Source organism: Equus asinus, chromosome 22 (genome assembly GCF_041296235.1).
Source record: "Equus asinus isolate D_3611 breed Donkey chromosome 22, EquAss-T2T_v2, whole genome shotgun sequence".
NCBI classification, from domain to species: domain Eukaryota; kingdom Metazoa; phylum Chordata; class Mammalia; order Perissodactyla; family Equidae; genus Equus; species Equus asinus.
In genome coordinates, this window is record NC_091811.1 from 69563029 (window position 1) to 69581937 (window position 18909).

Sequence of the window (18909 nt, forward strand, 5' to 3'; positions counted from 1 at the left end):
TTTCCGTGCTGAGGAACCTGCTCTGGAGCGCTCCTCACCCGTGTTCCGCCCCTCCCACCGCACAACACCCTGCTTTACGAGAAAGATTCAGCTCTGAACTTTCCAGCAAAAGTGAAACAGGTGCAAAGAGAATCTCATGGGGCATTCATGAGCAGAGCAACAATGTCGGGGTCATTTCCTGCTTTTTCTTTTATCAAATCATTTTTTTTAAATGCAGTCTACTTTGTCAAAATCTGATTAAAGTACCACCTCACCTACATTGTTAGGATATTATATTTTATTTAAAGCAGCAGGGAACACCAAAAAATCCAAGATTACTGGTAATAAAAGGTAAAATAAATAGTTTTACCTATATTTATTTACTTTTTGCTTGCTTCTTTGGGGTGGAAGCTGGAGAAGAAGCAGGAATAACATGTGAATGGGTGTCTTGGTTTTATTTCACCCATTTGTTTTCTTTTCACCTATTCTTTAAAAAAAGCACATCCACTAAATCACTTCTTAGAATGTAGTTAAGTTTTATAATTCAGTGAAATTTATAGATTTATAGTTAAAGAAACTTTAGCTTGAAACCAAAGGGTCTACAGTTAGGAAAGGCATATAGGCTAAGAAACGCTTCTACACATCTAGAATTCCCTGTGGCTGGAGTCGGCCTCTTCCCGGTGAGAGCCCTTGCTTGTCCCTGGATGTGGTCTCCAAGGATTAAGAAACCCTTGAGCAACAAGATACGGAACGGTGAAAGGCCACACAGAGATCGAGAGGCCACGGGCACTCCAGGCGGGTGAGTTAGTTCCAGCTTAACGTGAGCGCTGGAGTGACTTCAGCCTCCACCACGAGGGACACAAGAACCACCCACCTCATCCTAGTTAACCCACGGAATCAAGAGAAATAAACAGTAGTTGTCTCAAAAAAAAAAGAAAAAAGCCTTGAAAAAAACCTGTCCGTGTAGGTGTCTGAACTTTGAAGTCATTGCTAACCAGTTTTCAAGACTCTTAAAAAAAAAATAAAACACATTCAACATTTGTAAAGTGGACAAAAAGAAATATTTGCCTTGAAAAATATTTTATGAAAACTTTGATCCTGGAACTCAAGCGAGTCTTGGTGGGGAGTTGAGAGAGATGGGACAGAAAGGGCCTCTGAGTTCAACTGTGATTGCAAGACCGCTGGAGGAGATGCCTCTTGCTTGGAGCAGTTGAGTTTCCATTTCTTTCGCCTGGAAAACACTGATGTGCTCACTATAACATCTTGCCTACTTTCTAAGACATGGACAAACTCATAGATGCCAGAAATGATTTCTGTATGTTTTAAAAATATGGAAGTGGTAACTTGATGGAGAATCTGAAAGTACTTGCTTGACGAAATGATTAGAAACCACGTGTCCTGCTGGAAAGGAAATCTTGGGTTCAAGTGACAACCTGCCTTTTACTCTTTGACCTCAGCCAGATCATATTTTCTTCCAATGTCTCTATAAACAGAGCTGGAAACTCATAGAAAAGAAAACTCTTGTAGAAATCAGGCATAAATATGGAAATGAATTTTTGCAGGCAACTAAATAACACCTCTTGCTTGCTGTAAAAGAAAACTAGTTAAGCCTTCAAGTAGGCAGCATAAACGTGTCAGATTTAAGGATGAGGATCTGAGCTCCAGTTCGTGTAAAATTTGGATAAAAAGGGGTGTTTAGGCGGGCGGGAAGAGATTTTGTGTTCCTAACCCGATTTGGTTCAATTCTTTCTTCCTGCTACAGCTCTACACCCCTGGGACGTCATCATGCTCCTTTCTTTTAAGACAAATCTGTTTTCTGTTTTATTTTCTCTTTTAACCAAAGCAGTGGCGATGGAAGAATTAACCTCCCACCCCCACCCCCAACCCCCATTAGAAAGACACTTGTTTTGAACTCCTAGAACTTAGTCACCGCACCTTCCTGGTAAACAGATTTCCTTCTGAGTCATGCTACTCCTGCTGAGCACCACTAAATTTGTTCAGAGATCTAAGCAACTTGATAAGGGCCAGGTAATAAATGGGAAAGTCTGTAGTTAAGATCCCACAAGTCAAAAGATTTTAATTCACAGGACTCTCCAGTCTAACCTTTGCCTAAGGTCAACATATCTTTAATATTTTATCTGGGTGCCCAGGGTCCTGTAATCCGAGTCACGCCCATGCCACCCTGTCACCTTGACGCCTTATTCATAGCTACATCACTTTGTCCTGTAACTTTTTTGTGAAAGAAACTGCTAGGTTTCGTTTTGTTTTATTATTTAAAATTTGGGCAGTTTCTTGTATCAATAACAATGGCTTTTCTATATCCTGTTTAATAATTTGATGCACTATGACTTTCTCGGTTTTTTTAAACCAATTGTTATCCCAAATGGTAGGAATGATCCCGAGGGCTGGGAGAGACAGTGCAGAGGCTCAGGAGACACATGGCTCCAGGAAAGCTGGAGCCCACAGGACGGGGTGATATGGAAACGTCATAAATTATCTGGGTAGCTGACTGACGTAGGCAGATGAGCGGGGTGTGTCCACAACAGGATGGTTTTGTTAGATAAATGCCAAACTTCCGATGTGTTATGCACACGGTGCACAGTTTGGTCTGGATGATCTGACACACTGATATTGACTGCATTCCCTCTTGGCCGTGCACGGCCAGGACCATGATTCTTTGGACTGCTGGCTAATGATCCTGGTTTGAAGGAACAGTCATCGAACTCATGGATTACGGTTTGTATTTATTTGGCCTGGCTGTTTTCTCTTTGTGGCTATTCCATGAAAGTATCAGTCAATATATTGGCCTGTTCTTTAAAGAAAGTAACTTCCTCCTTTGAAATCTAAGACCTGTGAAACTGGAGTAATTTGCAATTGAACAACAACTACAAAATCCTAAATCATTTTTTCAATATCAGTGCAGAACCTGTTTCAATACATACTTAATTAACTTTGTAAAAACATTTAAAAATAGAAACTGAAATAATAAACTTAATTTTTTTTCCCTGAGATTTGACTTATTAGGCCTGAGGACATCTAGTTTTATCTTTATGAGCATCTTATAATAAAACATCATTTGAGTGCCTACAATGTTCTAGGTACCACATAAAAATACATAAAAGAAATAATGTCTTTTTCTCCCAAGAAACTTAGATTTGAAATGAAAACAGATGAATAAATGAAAGCAATTCTCTCTTTGGCATTTTTCTTAGCTTCCCAAGAGTCATTGCGATTAAAAAGAAATCAAGCAAATAAAGAAACAGCAACAACAAAAACACATCTTTCCCTGAAAGTAATTAAAGTAAGTCCAGAAACGGATGCTCTGAGACGTCATCCTCGATGTTCTGTAATTCATGCAAAGGGCGAAACCCCAAAACACCAATATTCCTTTTTCTTGTTAATAAATATGTTCCCATAGCAGAGCTATAATTAGGTGATAAAAATGTGAGAGAATGGGTTGGGACATAAGCTGTTATCACATATTAGCCACAAAGATGAATAAAGAAGTGGGAGACGCACAGAACACCCTCACCGGCAGGAACGACTCTCAGCAAATAAGGGCCCGTGGGCCGCGCGTGTCTGAGCCCCGCGAGCGGCGCCCTGCCAGCTGCTCTCCGCGTCTGCTCTTGGAGCTCAGGCCAGAGGGTCCTGCTGGCCATCCCAGAGCTTCCTGGACAGAGGCTCCAAGGACATATCTGTTGCTGAGGAAACGCTCCTCATATTCAACTAAAATACTTCCCAGTTTCCTGTAATGTAAGTTTTCCTAGATTCTAGATTCCCACGATTTCATTTTAAAAGTCACATTTTGACCATCAGCTACACTCTGACTATTCAAGTGCGTCCAGACCTGGGTCCACTGTGGGTTGGTGGCTCTGTGACAGGCAGTCAGGCTGAGGGCCTCACCCCTGCCGGCCTGGATGTGTCAGAGGACCCCGAATACTTCATTTTACCTAGTTTTTTCAACTAGGTTTTTTGGATGGTGAGCTTCTTGTGGTGCTCAAATCTGGATGGCTCACTGAGCCGCCATATTCCTAAAGCCTTCACAATGGCATTTAAACTCAGAATAAAGCCACACAGAGGAATGCTTACATTGCTCCCTGAAAGCTTGTGGGAAGCAGAATAAATTAATCCAATGGTCTTTTTAAATTTTAAAGAAGAATTGCTGTGGGCAAGACGTGTGCAAGTCAGTCTGTGAAGGGCCTGGACCATGGCAATGGGGTTTGGTTTGATGGATAAAAGAGACCCTTCAGAGTCACGTGTAGGTCGGGCTGGGCAGGCGTCAGGGAGCTGAGGCTCAGGATGACCCCGTCACTGGCCGCCCTGAAGCGGGAGGTGGCCCCTCATCCTCACAGCTCCCGTAGTGCTACTGGTAACGTTATCACAGCCCCACATTGTCCTTATCTGCTTGTATCTTATTTGCCCTATTAGAACACAGAGAGTGTCGCTCAACAATTATAAAGCCCAGCGCACAACGGACCGCGCACCAGATTAAGAAATCCAGGCTTGCTTCTGCCCCATTTAGGAAGCCCAAGAAGCAGCACGACATTGGGAGGGCGCACCCAGGTTTGCTTGTAGAACGATTGCACGTGCGTGTGTGTGCGTGAGTGCACGCTCACGTGTGGGGGCAGAGGGCAGGGAGGGAGAGGAACCAAGTGCAGGAGACTGGCTGGAGGCTGCTGTCACAGTCACGGTTCAATGATGAAACGCGTTTCTGCTGATCCATCCTGCCCTCCAACAATGTTTGTTCGGTGCTCACTCTACGGAGGATTTCCACATAGGTTTTTTTTTTTAAATTAATTAATTAATTATTTGGAGGAAGATTAGCCCTGAGCTAACATCCACCGCCAATCCTCCTCTTTTTGCTGAGCTGACATCCGTGCCCACCTTCCTCTACTTTATACATGGGACGCCTACCGCATCATGGCTCATCAAGGGAGCACCCATGCGGGAGCTGAATCAGCAAACCTGGGCCACCAAAGCAGAGCAGGTGAACTTAACCGCTGTGCCACCGGGCCGGCCCCACACGTGTATTTTCAAAATTTAATTGACGTTTCAAGTCTATAAGATAAGGATTGTACCCACTTTGGATATGAAGAAACTGAGGCTCGGAGAGGCTGAAACTATACAAAGACAGACTTAATCTCCGAGATTGAATGACCTGCCGAGGTCACATCTCACGTGCTGGACGAGGGACCAGCCTCAGTCCTGCACCAAAGCTGTTTACACCACAGCCAGAGATCCACTGAAACGAGAGGCTGTGTGCCCTACTCAAAGGGGAACAGGCAGGAAGTGAGCCTGCAGGCTCTAGATGCTGCTTTACATGTCACCTGCGATGTCACCTGGACGAAGCCGCTCAGCTTCTACGGGCCTTCCTTTCTGTATCTGTAAATGCTCACGGATGTTCCCTCGAGGTCTGATTCTCTGATTCTGTGGTTCTAATCACACACGTTTAGGATGACGATCACTCTAGCGAGTTCGGTAGAGTGGGACGCAGGAGGAGAAGTAAAAAGGACTGAGTTCACTCAGGAGTGAGGATGGTGGAAGGGGTGTGGACATTTTAAAAGTGCCAAATTTAGAAAACACTATGAAGAAAATATCCATAGTTCTTAAACTGGGCTCCTCAGCAAAAGAAAAATCACATTTCCAATTAATTCCAAGGTTGTGGAAAAAGGTGACTCCCTGAGACCATCTGACAGGGAAGTGGAGGGACAGCTGTGGAGGAAGGAAGATCCAGGCGGTTCCGACACTGCAGCGTCAGGTATTCATCTGACAACATATCAAACGGCCTTTCTTCTAGACAACTCAGTGGAGAAGTCGGGTAGAGCACAAGGCCATAAAGATTCAGAGAGGACGGGTCAAAAAGAGAACCTTCGTGAAAATGAATTTCCTTAAGAATAAACACATGCGGTGTGAGGATCAGAGAATTCTGACCCTGCGGGAGATTTTTATTCTCAAATAACATAATAAACAGCTTTCATCTCCAGGCCTCGTGGGACTGGGTCCCCACGTCACGCTGTTAACATGCTGACACATTTTTTAACAAAATATTCCAGGCAACCACATACCTCAGGCGAGACTTCTGTGATCCCAAACTGAGATAAACTTTGATGCAAAACGTTGATATTAAGTGAGCGCAGCACTTCCTCAGACGGCAAAGCATCGGAAATTCCTGCCTTCCGGTTCATGGGAGACACAAACAGTTCAACGGTGTTCTTCTTTTCCTAGAAAAAGAGGATTAGTTGTATGTGTTATAGACATTTTAAACAACGTTGGGAAATATCTTCACTTTTCCTCTAGAAACGTTGAAGAAAGTCAGAATCCTAAAAGGCATCTGGCAGATCAGTTATTACCCGTTCTCTGGGACACTTGACATCACAGCCCAAAGCCAAAATCTTCCACCGGCCGTCTTTCAACTAGTCTACACCTCGAGATTTCAATTTTATATTTCATTTGATGCTGGTTTATTTTCCATTTCATACTGTAATTTTCAAAATATATTGTTCAGATGCTCCCTCAGATGTCACACTTTCAACTCTACCCTCGGGTGGAAACGCACGTGTCGCGCAGGAAAATCACGACAGCTTCCTAGCAGTGTGACCTCGCCAGCTGAGACGGAGAAGGGGGATTTCTACCGTAAGTGGCTAACACGCCATGTACACACACAACAAACCCCACACGAAGAGGACATGCCATTGACAGTCTCCTTGCAACTCGCACGACGCACTTAGAGAAGGGCATTGTTAGCTTTTCTTTTGGTACATGGAGTTCTCTCCTGCTGGAAAATCTTCTTTTAATGCAATTCACCCAGAAGGTCAGCCAGGTATAAAGTGGGATACCAACACACGCCTAGCAATCCAGACAAAACGGTTCCGGGTTTCAGGGAACAACGGACGAGGACTAAGTACGGCACAATGCTGACATGAAACACGCTTACCACCAATAACAGCAACGCGGGAACGGAGCCCCGTGTCCTGCCCCACACGCTCCTACACACCCTAAACCCGTCAGCCGACTCAATGCCCCGCACGCCTCCGGGGCTCGGGCCTCAGATGCATCTCCACTTTGCAAACGAAAAAACGTAAACAGTTTCCTAAGGCTGCACAGCCAGCCCACGGCCAAGCTGGGGGTGGGGTGCGGTCTGCCTGTCTGTCTGTCTGTCTCCAAGCACGTGCTGTGCCGCCTCAGGCATCCTAACTCTCCTGATTATTACACCCTTTCCTGGACCCAGACGTGCGGAAATGCCCCCAACTTCTGCCGGGTGTGGAAACCCCTCTTTCTTCTCTGCAAACAGCCGTCATGTCACTAAACCTACACGCACGAAGGTTTGTTGAGGACTCCAAGCATGTGTAAAAGACCTCGATCCAGACACCGCTCTCCCCTGTCCTCTGCCTGGAGCAGCGTGTGCCTGATGGAAAGTCTGTTTCACTCTTTCAGGACCTCGGGGAATGCTCTATTTTCTCCTTCGTGCGACTGAGCTAACAGCTTTGTTTTTTTAAGCTCATTTAGTCCCAGAAATAGTTGACTCACAGAATAAAAGTTATGATGGGGACTGAAACAACTCACCTTCCACACAGAAAAGAAAGAAACACTGTAAACCAAAAGGAGAAGTGAATTCTCCCCACAGCTGGACCTGCAGACGCTGAGGCGATGGCTGCGGAGCTCAAGCAGGAGCGCAGGACGTGAGGAGTGAGGACCCACAGGCCCTGCCTGAGTGCCCAGGGCACGGGACGTTAAGGACAATTTATGACCGTGAGCTGATGCCACAGTCTCGTTTCACAGGCATCTCAGGTGACTCACTTTTCACAGAGAGAAAACCATGTTATTCGAATCTGCCTGGGTGCCTTCACCCGACCCGCCTCCGAGTGCAGGGGGAACACACGGGGATGACATCAAGGTTCCCAGACACCGAGGGGCGGGGAGGAAAGGGTGTGGTCACTGAGAGAGGGTCTCGGGGGCCCTCTGGGCTCACCTCACCCCGACCCCTAACACCAGGACTGTCTAGTCTTCACTCCGTTTGGGCTGCTGTCCTCAAGCCCTGGTTCTTCTTTATTCAAAACCCTCCGCCTGGAGCATTCAGGACCCTTCATCCTGCTGGTGTACTGGAAGGGGTTTAACGCTGTCTGGGGGACAGCACAACCGACACAGGGGGTTCCAGCATCAGGGAGAGTATCTGGGGAGTTGTGTCAGGTTGGTGAGATGGGCATTCGGGCTCCTCTATTCCCACCTCCCCGGTGGCCAGCTTCGAACTATAAGAGGGTTGGCCAACTTTTTCTGTTAAGGGTCAGAGAGCAAATGTTTTAGCTTTTGGTTTAGCCAAACAAGGTGCTGCAGCCACTTGGCAATGGCCTCGTGGCCGGACAGCAGCCGTGGACGCTACGTAAACAATGGTGTGGCTTGTTCCAATAACTCTGCCTCTACAAAAGCAGGCGTGACGCCAGCAGTGGCTCGGGAGCCACAGAACCAGAGCAGGGCGCCCTTCACTCCTGAACCCACCACTGAAGGCCAAAGCTTGTTCTGGGAACGCGCGTGGTGGGCATCTTACAATGAGGCGATTGATGTGGACTTGCTGGGGGGAGACGCCCAGAGCCGCGGCCACTCCCTGGCGGAATATCTGAAGCAAGGTCACGTTCATCCTGTTCACGTCCATTTGCAGTGTCTGAAAAATAAAGAGAAAAAGAAATCCAAACTATGGCAATTCTTCGCTTTTAGGACATTTGGTTCCTGACTGATGACGGACCACAGCAATCTCTGTGACTTTGGTAAATTCACACTCACGGGGCCTTATTGCATTTTTAATTGAGATAAAGTTACAGAGATATTTTATGTGAAATTTTAAATGGTGTTAGTTAAAAAGATGCTGTATTGGGGCCTGCCTGGTGGCGCAGTGGTTAAGTTCACATGTTCCACTTCGGTGGCCCGGGGTTCGCCCGTTCGGACGCTGGGTGCGGACCTACACACCATTTATCAAGCCATGCTGTGGCAGGTGTCCCATGTGTAAAGTGGGGGAAGAAGGGCGTGGATATTAGCTCAGGGCCAGTCTTCCTCAGCAAAAAGAGGAGGATTGGCAGCAGATGTTAGCTCAGGGCTAATCATCCTCAAAAAAGAAAAGAAAAGAAAAGAAAGATGGCGTATTGTATAATAACGCAATTTGTCTAGTTATAATGAATAATGCGAATAACTGATCAATTTATAAAGAACTTCACTGAAATGTGTGTTGGTTTATTTTGGCTTGGTTTAAGTCCAGATGACAAAATGAAATATGTGGCCAAGTACATTTCAGTAATGCACACTGAAGGCCACCTTGAAGTTGTGTTCACGCAGTCACAGAGAGGAGGCTGCTGTGTAAGGTCAATAACACCAGACCCCGCATTTCTCCACGCGCTGACCCACTGCCAGTGTGGGCGCAAGAATGAGGTACAACAACGAATTTTCAAATGCTGGTAAAGAAGCCAGTGATACTGATAATTCGGCATAAGGTAAACAATTCTCATTCAGTTGTTTGGGCAAACACTCTTTATTTTCAGGTTCTTTTGGGAAAAGACAACCAAACATTTAAAAATTCCCAAAACACAAATCAAGTTACGAAATTAATAATACAGCCTTAATTTAACCCATGCATGCTGTTACTACACTTAAACCATGAACTAATTCACTATGTATTTTCAAAAATGCATCATAATCATTTGAGATAGATACTTTGCAAGGAGGGGGAAAGCAAATCTTTATGCATATCTTATATTTTATCATGCTTGGTTCACTAAGTTGACCACGGTAGGTTATCAATAACTGCGGGATGGCTGTGGTATCAGCTATTCTGTAAGGGGAGGCACACTTCTCTGACACACGTCTCTGACAAAGAGATTGGCTTCCAAGTGTAGACTACTACAGCACAATAGCTCTTAGAGGACCTTCTTCTGGGTGGCTGGAAAAGGAGACGGAGGCTGCTTCAAGAATGTCCTGTTTGTCAGGAGATGAGACACACTCTATACGTAAAGCTGGTATAGAACGAGTGGTCGGAAGCTGGACTGGATGCTCAGTGCTACAGCAATCAGATGGGGCTGGGGAGGTCAGACGAGGAGTAAGGGCTCCCAGTCCAACGGCCCAGTGAAGCCCCGCCGCCTTTGGCACCTTAGCATCTTCTAACGCCCTAGGGGGCAGGGGGCGGCGGCCGTAGAGCTCGGTCAATGGACTCCTTGCAAAGAACTAAGATCCAGAAATGGGCAGAACCATTGAAAAACTCTACCCAACTGCCCAACAATAAGGTACAGCTTGCTTCTGTGGAGGGAACAGGAGAATTACGTTGGAGGTGGGTAGAAAAGCTACATTCACACCATCAGTAATACTTTCTTATTAAGTAAAATCGTCTAATGGTACACAACTGTTTGCTATATTATTCCCCTTACTTTCCTATAGTCTAAAAATGTTTCCAATGTCTAACAACATAATTTAATGCAGAAAAGTAAGACTTAAGCTCAACCCTGAAGGACGAGTAGGATTTGGAATGAGAAAAACATTGTACTTTTAAGCTTGTTGTATGAATCTACCCAGAAAATCCAGGAGATCAGAAAAACTCAGTCCACCTGGTGGCTCTGAGAAGCAGAGGCGTCCTCTTCTCCAACAGCTTACCTCCGGCTCTGCAAGGCTGTGGACGCTGCCACAAGAGCCGGGCGTTGTACTGGACACTGCTTACCCCCTTCTTTGCAAGGCCAAGGACGTCTCCTCAGTTCCCGCAGCCTGTGGGCCGTGGACTTGTGGCTCATCAGCAGTGCTTGTCAAGAGGTGAGCAGGCAGGCCCGTCCCTGCTCCCCGTGGGCAGGATTTGGAGCCAGCGGTCTATGCTGGGAACCCAGAGTCAAGGGGGTTGTACACACACTTGAGAACTCAATTCCCAGGGCTGTGATTACCGTGAGGCTTGTTACTGTGGAAACAGCATTAGCGTCTAAGTCCCTCAGACTGAAATGGGAGCTCAAGACTAAAAATCGCGCAGAAAGGCAGCTTTCCAAGAAGGTGAAAGCTGTACATTTGAAACGGGTTTAGACCACCTGCCTGAAGTGAAGACGTGAGTTGAAGAAATTAGTTCAAAGATGCAGTCATCTGATTCACGGCATCAAAACATCTGAAGACTTGGCCGGGTCGCTCTGCCTGCCCGTGAAAAGCGGGACTGACTCCACGGCGCACGCATGTACTTCTGACGTCTCCCCAGAAAACAGTGATGCTAAAACACAGTACTACAAACAAACGTTTAAGGGCCTAATACGTGCCCGACATCATATATGAGTGCAATTTGAGAAAAAGAAAGGATTCAAGGCGAAATGAGAATTTCGCAGGAAGCGGTTAGGGCCCATGCTCCCTCCTTCCTTCTGGGTAGATGCTAGAACGCACAGCTTCTCCCCATCCCATGATGTGAACTCGGAACAACAGGGACAGGATGTCAATTTCCACGGCAATGACAACAGAGATTAAAACGCTCTTTCTAAATGCAAACGCTCAGCCACTTCACAGCAGTAAACAACCCAAAGAGAGTTACACCCGAGAACAAGTGAGTATTTTTATTGATATTACAAATATGTGAACATACAGAAAAAATTAAACATAACGAAAAATTTGAAGATTTCACACTCCTCTGGCTTGTTAAGACGCTCCTGAGTCGACTGCTCTATCTGGGGCCTCCGTTCCTTCCTGTTCCACGCCCTACAAAGGAGACACTGTTCCTCGTAAGACTTCCTTTGGTCACCAGACTGTCCACTAAGGCGGCTGAAGCCCGTGAGCCTTCGAAATAAATCAGTCCAACGGGACTGGTCAAAATGTAGCACTTGAATTCCGGCCACAGCGCTATGTTTAAAGGGTTTGAAAGTCCATGGTGTCAGTCATATATTCAAACGGATTCAGCGCCCGTGAGCGGTATTTTTTTAAATGGATGTCACCACGCGTGAATTCTTTGTCTTGGTGTGTCTCTTATTTAGCTGGATTTCATGATCAAACAGCTTCTTTCAGGCAGGGGTCATCAGTGCCGTATTTCCTGAGGCGTTAGGTGAGTGAGAAGATATTTATGGTGCCTTTAACAATAAATGACAACTTCGTTGGATATTAAATTCATGATTCAATCCTTATTTTAATTTTTTGCCTTTGAACTCTGCTGCTATTATTCCAAGGGCTTCTGGGGTTGCATATTGCTGTGAAAAATACCCTGGCCTGAGGCTAGCCTGTCCTGTAGATATCTTGCTTTTTCTGCTTGCAATCTCATAGGAGTCTTTAGTTTAAGATTACAAGACGTCACCAGGCGTTCCTGCGTTCATAGTTCCTGCTTGGGGTATGTATGCCCTTGAAGTCTACACATTCCAGACTCTTTACCTCTTTAAATATTTTCTCCAAATACACATTTGAATGATTTTTCTTCTAAATATTTTTTGGCTCATCTTCAAGGACACCACTTAGGCAACCTTACATTCTTTGTCTTTCTCTCTAACGGCTTTGTCGTACATACTTCTTTTCTCTTACCACTTGCATATCCTTATTCAGTCGAAATTTCCTCAGGCCTGCTCACTGTCCTCATATGTTTTCAGCAGAATCTGTTCTATTTCTTTTGTTTCTAATGTGGTTTTCATTTCTGCAATTTGAGTTTTATTATTATCTTCATTTATCTTCTGAGTTCTGCCAGCTTATTCTTTGGGATGCCCTCTCTTAACCGTTCCACACAAGGAGCGACACAATATTTATAGTTTCTTGGGTCTTTTGAATCCATTTTAAAATCTATTTGTTTTCAAAGAGTTCAGCTTCTCTTTTTTTCTTAAAATCACCCAATGGCTTTCTATCCTATTTAGAGTAAAATTCAGTGACATGGGCCTAAGAGGTCCTACTTTCTCTGGCTCCTGTTACTTCTGAACCTCATCTCGTATCCCTCTCTCAAGGCACTTGGTCCTTTTTCCAGTCCCTAAGACAAGTAGAGCCCATTTTCCCCTTAGGACCTTGGCACTCACCTGCGGAGGGCTGTTCAGCATCACTGGATGGAGCTCCTTCTGGTCTTCCAGCTCACTTTACATGCTGCCTCCTCAGAGACTCAGAGAGGCCTTCCGGGCCTGGCCGCTCCCTATGCCGGCTTTCTGCCTTTTTTTTTTTTTTTTTTTTTGGTGAGGAAGATTAGCCCTGAGCTCACATCCATGCCCATCTTCCTCTACTTTATATGTGGGACGCCTGCCATAGCATGGCTTGACAAGCGGTGCATAGATCTGCACCCGGGATCCAAACCAGTGAACCGTGGGCCGTGGAAATGGAATGTGCGCACTTTGCTGCTCCACTGGGCAGGCCCCGCCATCCTCCTGCTTTATTTTCTCATAGCATTTATCAGATCTGACAGATTGTAGCTTCTTTACTTGTTTATTGTGTATTTCCTTTCACTAAAATGTGGGCCCCACTGGTGGGGACCTTGTCAGGCTGGTCTCTGGTCTGTCCCGGGCCCAGCACAGCACACGGCATGTGGCAGAGGCTTAACAAGCCCTGCGGAATGAAGGAGCACGTGAATTGTCACAACCAACACCGTGTAGCTAGCAAGTGGGAGAGCTGAGCTCCACAGCGGGCTGGAAGGGGTCACAAACCCAGGGTCTGCCCCTGACGTAGGACAGCACAGCCGCGGCAGCAGACGGTTCAGCCTTCCTTCCTGAGACGCCCTCACTGAGCGGAGCCAGCCTTTCCAGCACGTGGAGCCACAGCACGGGAGCTCTGGTCAGAGGGACACCTGACACACCGAGGACAAGTCAAGGCCGACTTCACGAGTCTCTCGCAGCCCGGCTCTGCTCCGGTTCCGGGCGGCTCAGTCGGCAGAGCAGCTCATCAATTACAGCAATTCACAAGGAGCTCGAGGAACATGGCGGTGAGTGAGAGAAGGCGTGTGACCTCTTGTGTGGAGGGAGGAGCTGGTGCACGGGGCTCCCACCCTGAGCCGCCTGCGCCACCACTGCTCTGCCCCGCGATTGTGTGTCTGGAAGCGCAGGTGGGACAGCAAATGCCAGAGGAGACAGCTTTGCCCCCTAATGCAACGGTCAGGAGGACGCTCGAGGGACAGACAGGCTGAGGGTCCCAGGCTGGGGGCCTCGGTCCACTCATTAACTCTCCTGAGCCTCAGGTTCCTCATCTGTCAGATGGGGATGAAAACTGCACCCTCTCACGGGGCGTCTAAGGGCCGCATGAGCCATCAGACAGAAGACAGCCCACAGTGACAGACGGACAGCGCTCCTCAAACTTTGCTTAAAGACGGGGATCTGCCGTGCGTCACAGCTAACAGCAGCTAAAGAACGACCCGCTTCTCTGGATGTTCAGTCAGAGGAGAAGTGCAGCGGCAACTCCGGGGGCTGGCTGGACGTCCGTGCTCTGTCCCCGGAACGGTGACAACATCAGCAGACGCAGAGGCGGCCCGACCGGGTTTGCGGGGCTCACGTTTACTGACTGTCGCACCTGTCAAGGAGCTTTAGCCAAAGCCACTCGGGAATCTACAGTGGAGGACGGAGCAACGGTCAAGGAAACCTGGTTTTGTTAAAATGGTATAATCTTCGGAGAGAATACACATTCGAGGTTTAGGTCTAAAACGGCACATTTTAGGGAGGGTTCTTTGATTCCAGAGTCTCTGCTTCCATTCACTCCCTACCTGAACTTTCACACCACGGCTGTGCGGACAGTCACCCCAAATCCCAAAGAGGGTAGAAGACTCTGCAGACACTGAACTAAATTCACATGCATCATCTTTTCTTCTTTTTTCTTTACTACAACAAATTAAATACTAATATTGAAAGAGTCAGTTTAGTGACGAGATGAGATGCCCTTATCCTACTCATTTGAAAAGCTTTTTATAACCTAGTTTTTCCTTCACTTAATTAATCTCCCTTCTCTATTTTAACATCACCTCTCAATTAGTGTTTCCTCTCACACCCCCTAACAACATTCTTATAAAAAAAATCCTTCTCTTTTGCCTTTAAAGACTCATAAAACTCAGCAATTAAGCAAAGAACATTTATACATTGTTCCAAAAACTTTAAATTCTGCGTAATTTGGAGTAAACCTCATCCTTATAATTAGCTACTTTTAAAAATCGTGAGATGGTGAAGGTCTTGAGTCTTCCAAATACAAACACCCAGAGGAGATCGGGCCCCACGGGTGGTGGACCAGCGCTCCACCTGCCTGCACGATGCGATCATTCCTATTCTTGGTGATTTTGTGTCCATTCATGCTCGCAAAAATGTTTTTATAAAAGTCACAAACATTTCTGGACAAAATAGAAGAAAACAGAGGTTTAACACAAAGTTCTTTAGAGACAGGAGAAAAATCACGACTTAACCAAAAATAGATATTTCCTGGGTACAGTAAACAAATATAATAGCGAGCTACTTGCTTCTAACAGAGTGTTCAGGTCTCGTTATAACATGTTCAAGTCAACAGAGCTTTCCACATCCATCCCCTGACTATGTTTTCCATCTTGTCTTGAGTGTTATTTCCCTCTCTTCTTATTCCTGGTTCTCTTCAGTCTCCCCTAAATTACGCCCCCTCCCCTTCCTGCAGCATTTCTCAAGCTGGAGGCAGAACACAGCAGCCAAAAGCTCAAGTCAAAAACGGCTGGAATCGGGCCAGGCAGAAACCCTGTACAGACAAAAGTCCAACACTTGGGCGGAGGGTGCCTGAAAACGCGGCCAGACAAACTCAGGTTTCTCCACCCAGCCCCGTCCTGGTGACGGACTAACCCTCACAGCCGTGACAGCTCCACTCACTCCGATTTCCTGAAAAGACAGAGGAGACTGTCTCAATTCGGTGAGAACTGAGACCACACTGACTCCTAGGTGCCTTTTAGGGGTGCTCGGAAACAGACGTTGAGGGCAGAATAGTCGTCCTTCAGCCCCCAAGCACTTGGCTTTCTAGTCAGAAACCGATACTGTCCCAACCCATCAAAACTATAAATACCGGGGCTGGCCCCGTGGCTGAGTGGTTAAGTTCGCGCGCTCTGCTGCAGGCGGCCCAGTGTTTCGTTGGTTCGAATCCTGGGCGCAGACATGGCACTGCTCATCAAACCACGCTGAGGCAGCGTCCCACATGCCACAACTAGAAGGACCCACAGCAAAGAATATACAACTATGTACAGGGGGGCTTTCAGGAGAAAAAGGAAAAATAAATAAAAAATCTAAAAAAAAAAAATTGTAGCATACAGTTAAAGCAGCTAAAACTGCCTAGAAGCAAATTTATATAAAAAAAAAAAACTATAAATACCACTTAAAAAGTGAAGAAATTAACAGCCTTGCAGACCACTGGGGCCTGTTCCAGATGTGGGGACAGTACGGCGAGGGCTCCCTTTTCTTTGTGCTCAGGGTCAGTCCACAGGAGTCCATCCTCTGGGCCTGTCATCGTCTCACAAGCAGGAGGTTGAGCGTGAGCGGCAGGGTACCCCAAGGCTCTGGGCCGCTGGTCTGCTCACAGGTGGCTTGGAGGCTGACGTCCACGGAAGGACGTCACAAATTCACATTTATTTCTGCTCCCTCCCTGAAGCAGTTTCTGTCTGACCTCAGTGACTGGAACAGGATTCTGTTCTTCACTCTTCTGGTGAATTGCCCAATTCTCCAGGAAACAGGGTAAAAGGAAACCAGCTTTATTGGCATGTGTTTTTGAGATGCAAATAAAAGCTCTATGATTTAATGTCCTTTCAACTTTTATTCTTGGTAATCTTGATTTTTCTGTCACAGTGGGAATTAACAATTTTCTGCATAACTAAGAATGAATAAAGACAACGTGGAATAAGGTTTAGCCAATGTTCTTGTGGTTTGTTCATCTACAGAAGGAGACAGCAAAATGATAATGTGTATGATTTTCCACAACGTGTTATTTTTGTGATTAGTTGCCCAAGAACCATCTCATTTCTAGAAAAGACTCTGAGTGACGCTGTCTGTAACTTTAATGCACAGCATGATGGTGCCAGTTTCATCCTGTTATTACTTCTCAGTCCTGCCTGGAATACCTTTTCTTCCCTCGTAGCATGACTGGGGCCGTGGTCTTTATTAGCACTGCTGTATTGCTGATCTAATTGTTAAATTGTTAGATAGACGTGCATGGATTGATCAGAAGAACAAAGGAGACTATATATAGCTTATTCCTCCTTGTTACAGCCAAATATAGACAAGGCTAATTTCATAGAACACAACCCAGCATCAATTATCAACTGAGCAACTCATGCTAGCAATTTAAAAAATAAATTTAAGACCGTGGAAGCTCCAGGGGAAGATATTTTGGTGTAAAAATTAAGAAGCCACATCTTCCTTCAGGCTTTAAATTCTATTAAACGACAGATTTAAACAGGTTGGTCCTCCTCCTATTAAAAATCACCTATATACTAGATATTAAGAGGAAAATCACTAAAAAATTTTGTTTTTCTTTGGTCTGAAATCTTGCTACTAAACCCTAAATCCCACTTTAAAATTATTGCCAAGCCATGATTTGGCATAATTATCTACTCATGTTTCCCACTAGAGAAACACTGAAAGAAAAGAAAGAAATCTGGCAGTGCTATATTTCATGGCAAATAAAGACTGACTTCTTGAATCAAATGATATACTATTGGGGCCATCTTGATGACTGTTTTCTGCAATATTGAATCAGACAGGCGGTTAATCCTATTCTATTATTCAGATGGATGGAGTCACCAGACGCACTGTTTTTGACATTGTTAGTCATCATCACGGACCACAGACAAAATCAGAATTATCCTTAACTTTGCACCAACACCAGAACCACTATATCATTTTTAAACACTCAAACTAAATTCTATTCTTAATCTTCGTATGCCCTGAACTTCATCATTGCCTGGAACACAGAGGGAACTAAACACAAATGTTTTGAAATACACGTAAGTGAATTGAATATCTTGTAAACTTCGCCCCTGAGGACAGCACTTTCTGTGTAGATTAACCCATGAATTCATACATGGTTTTAATTGGCCTGTAATTCTTGTGAGGACAGCCAAGCCTCACTCACAGGCTTCCTGATCTGCTGGTAGAAACAACAAAGCTGCGTCCTGGTTGGGAATCAGGCTAGGATGTCTCCAGGTGTCACCTCTCATGCGTTGGTCTCCGCGGCCGACTACGATGCAAGGTGCTGGTTAGTCTTTTAGTGAAACCTGTCTGCAAAGGCGGGGTCCCCAAGACGCCGTTATGACGCAAACGTCTGGATTTGGTGACTTCGCTCGTGGTAGCTTCTTTTCCTCGTTATCACAGATGTGAGCAGTCACCTTCTCCCCAGGGTCAGTGTAGCATCCACGCCACATAAACCAGGAAAACACCTGCTCCACCTGGCATCTTCTGTGAAATGTTTCAGTTCTGCCCAAGCAGACGTATTTGAATTCATTCTCTTTAGGATGGATCTACATTTTACGAGAAACTTCTTATGATAGTGGGAGGGTCATCACTGTTTAGAGATGTTGAGTAACTGCATAGCGTTTCTTTTAACTTCAAACTCAGAGCCAAAAGACACTCCTCTCGACCTCACCAGGAGCCTCCTGATTCACTCGAACACCACAGACGCACACATGAATCTCAGGATTCGCCTTCCTGCCCTCGCACCGCACCGTCCCCAGAGAGGCGCCTACCTGTCTGGACACCAACCAGACGCTGGGCTGAGTCTGACCCCCATCTGCTCCCTTCCCGCGTGCTCCTCGCTGAGCAAGCTGGCCTAATGGAAAGCTTCCTGCGCCCTGGCTGCAAGGAAGCCTCGCTCGGCCGCCCCCCCAAGGGAGCAGCCTGCTGCTATTTCCAGACACCGCTGACCCGGGCCTCCTGCAGCAGCCGCGCCCCGGGGGCCCTGCCCCCAGTCCCTGGAGTGGAGGTTCACAGGCTTTTCTTCTTGGTAATTAGCAAAACAGTAAGAGGAGAACTTACGGGCTACAGACCAGCTGTGCTGAGTGAAGGG

At 46.1% G+C, this 18909-nt stretch overlaps 1 protein-coding gene across 5 annotated transcripts in view; it reads right to left on the reverse strand.

The window, feature by feature from the left end:
- The window catches only part of PTPRR (protein tyrosine phosphatase receptor type R), a 213168-nt gene that overhangs the window by 92619 nt on the left and 101640 nt on the right, over positions 1-18909 (reverse strand). For all 5 annotated transcript variants that reach the window (XM_044756166.2, XM_044756167.2, XM_070494835.1 and 2 more), the window contains exons 3-4: positions 8522-8635; positions 6045-6200 (exon numbers count right to left, since the gene is read on the reverse strand). In XM_044756166.2, the coding sequence (XP_044612101.1) occupies positions 6045-6200; positions 8522-8635 (270 nt within the window). The remainder of the gene's footprint in view (positions 1-6044; positions 6201-8521; positions 8636-18909) is intronic.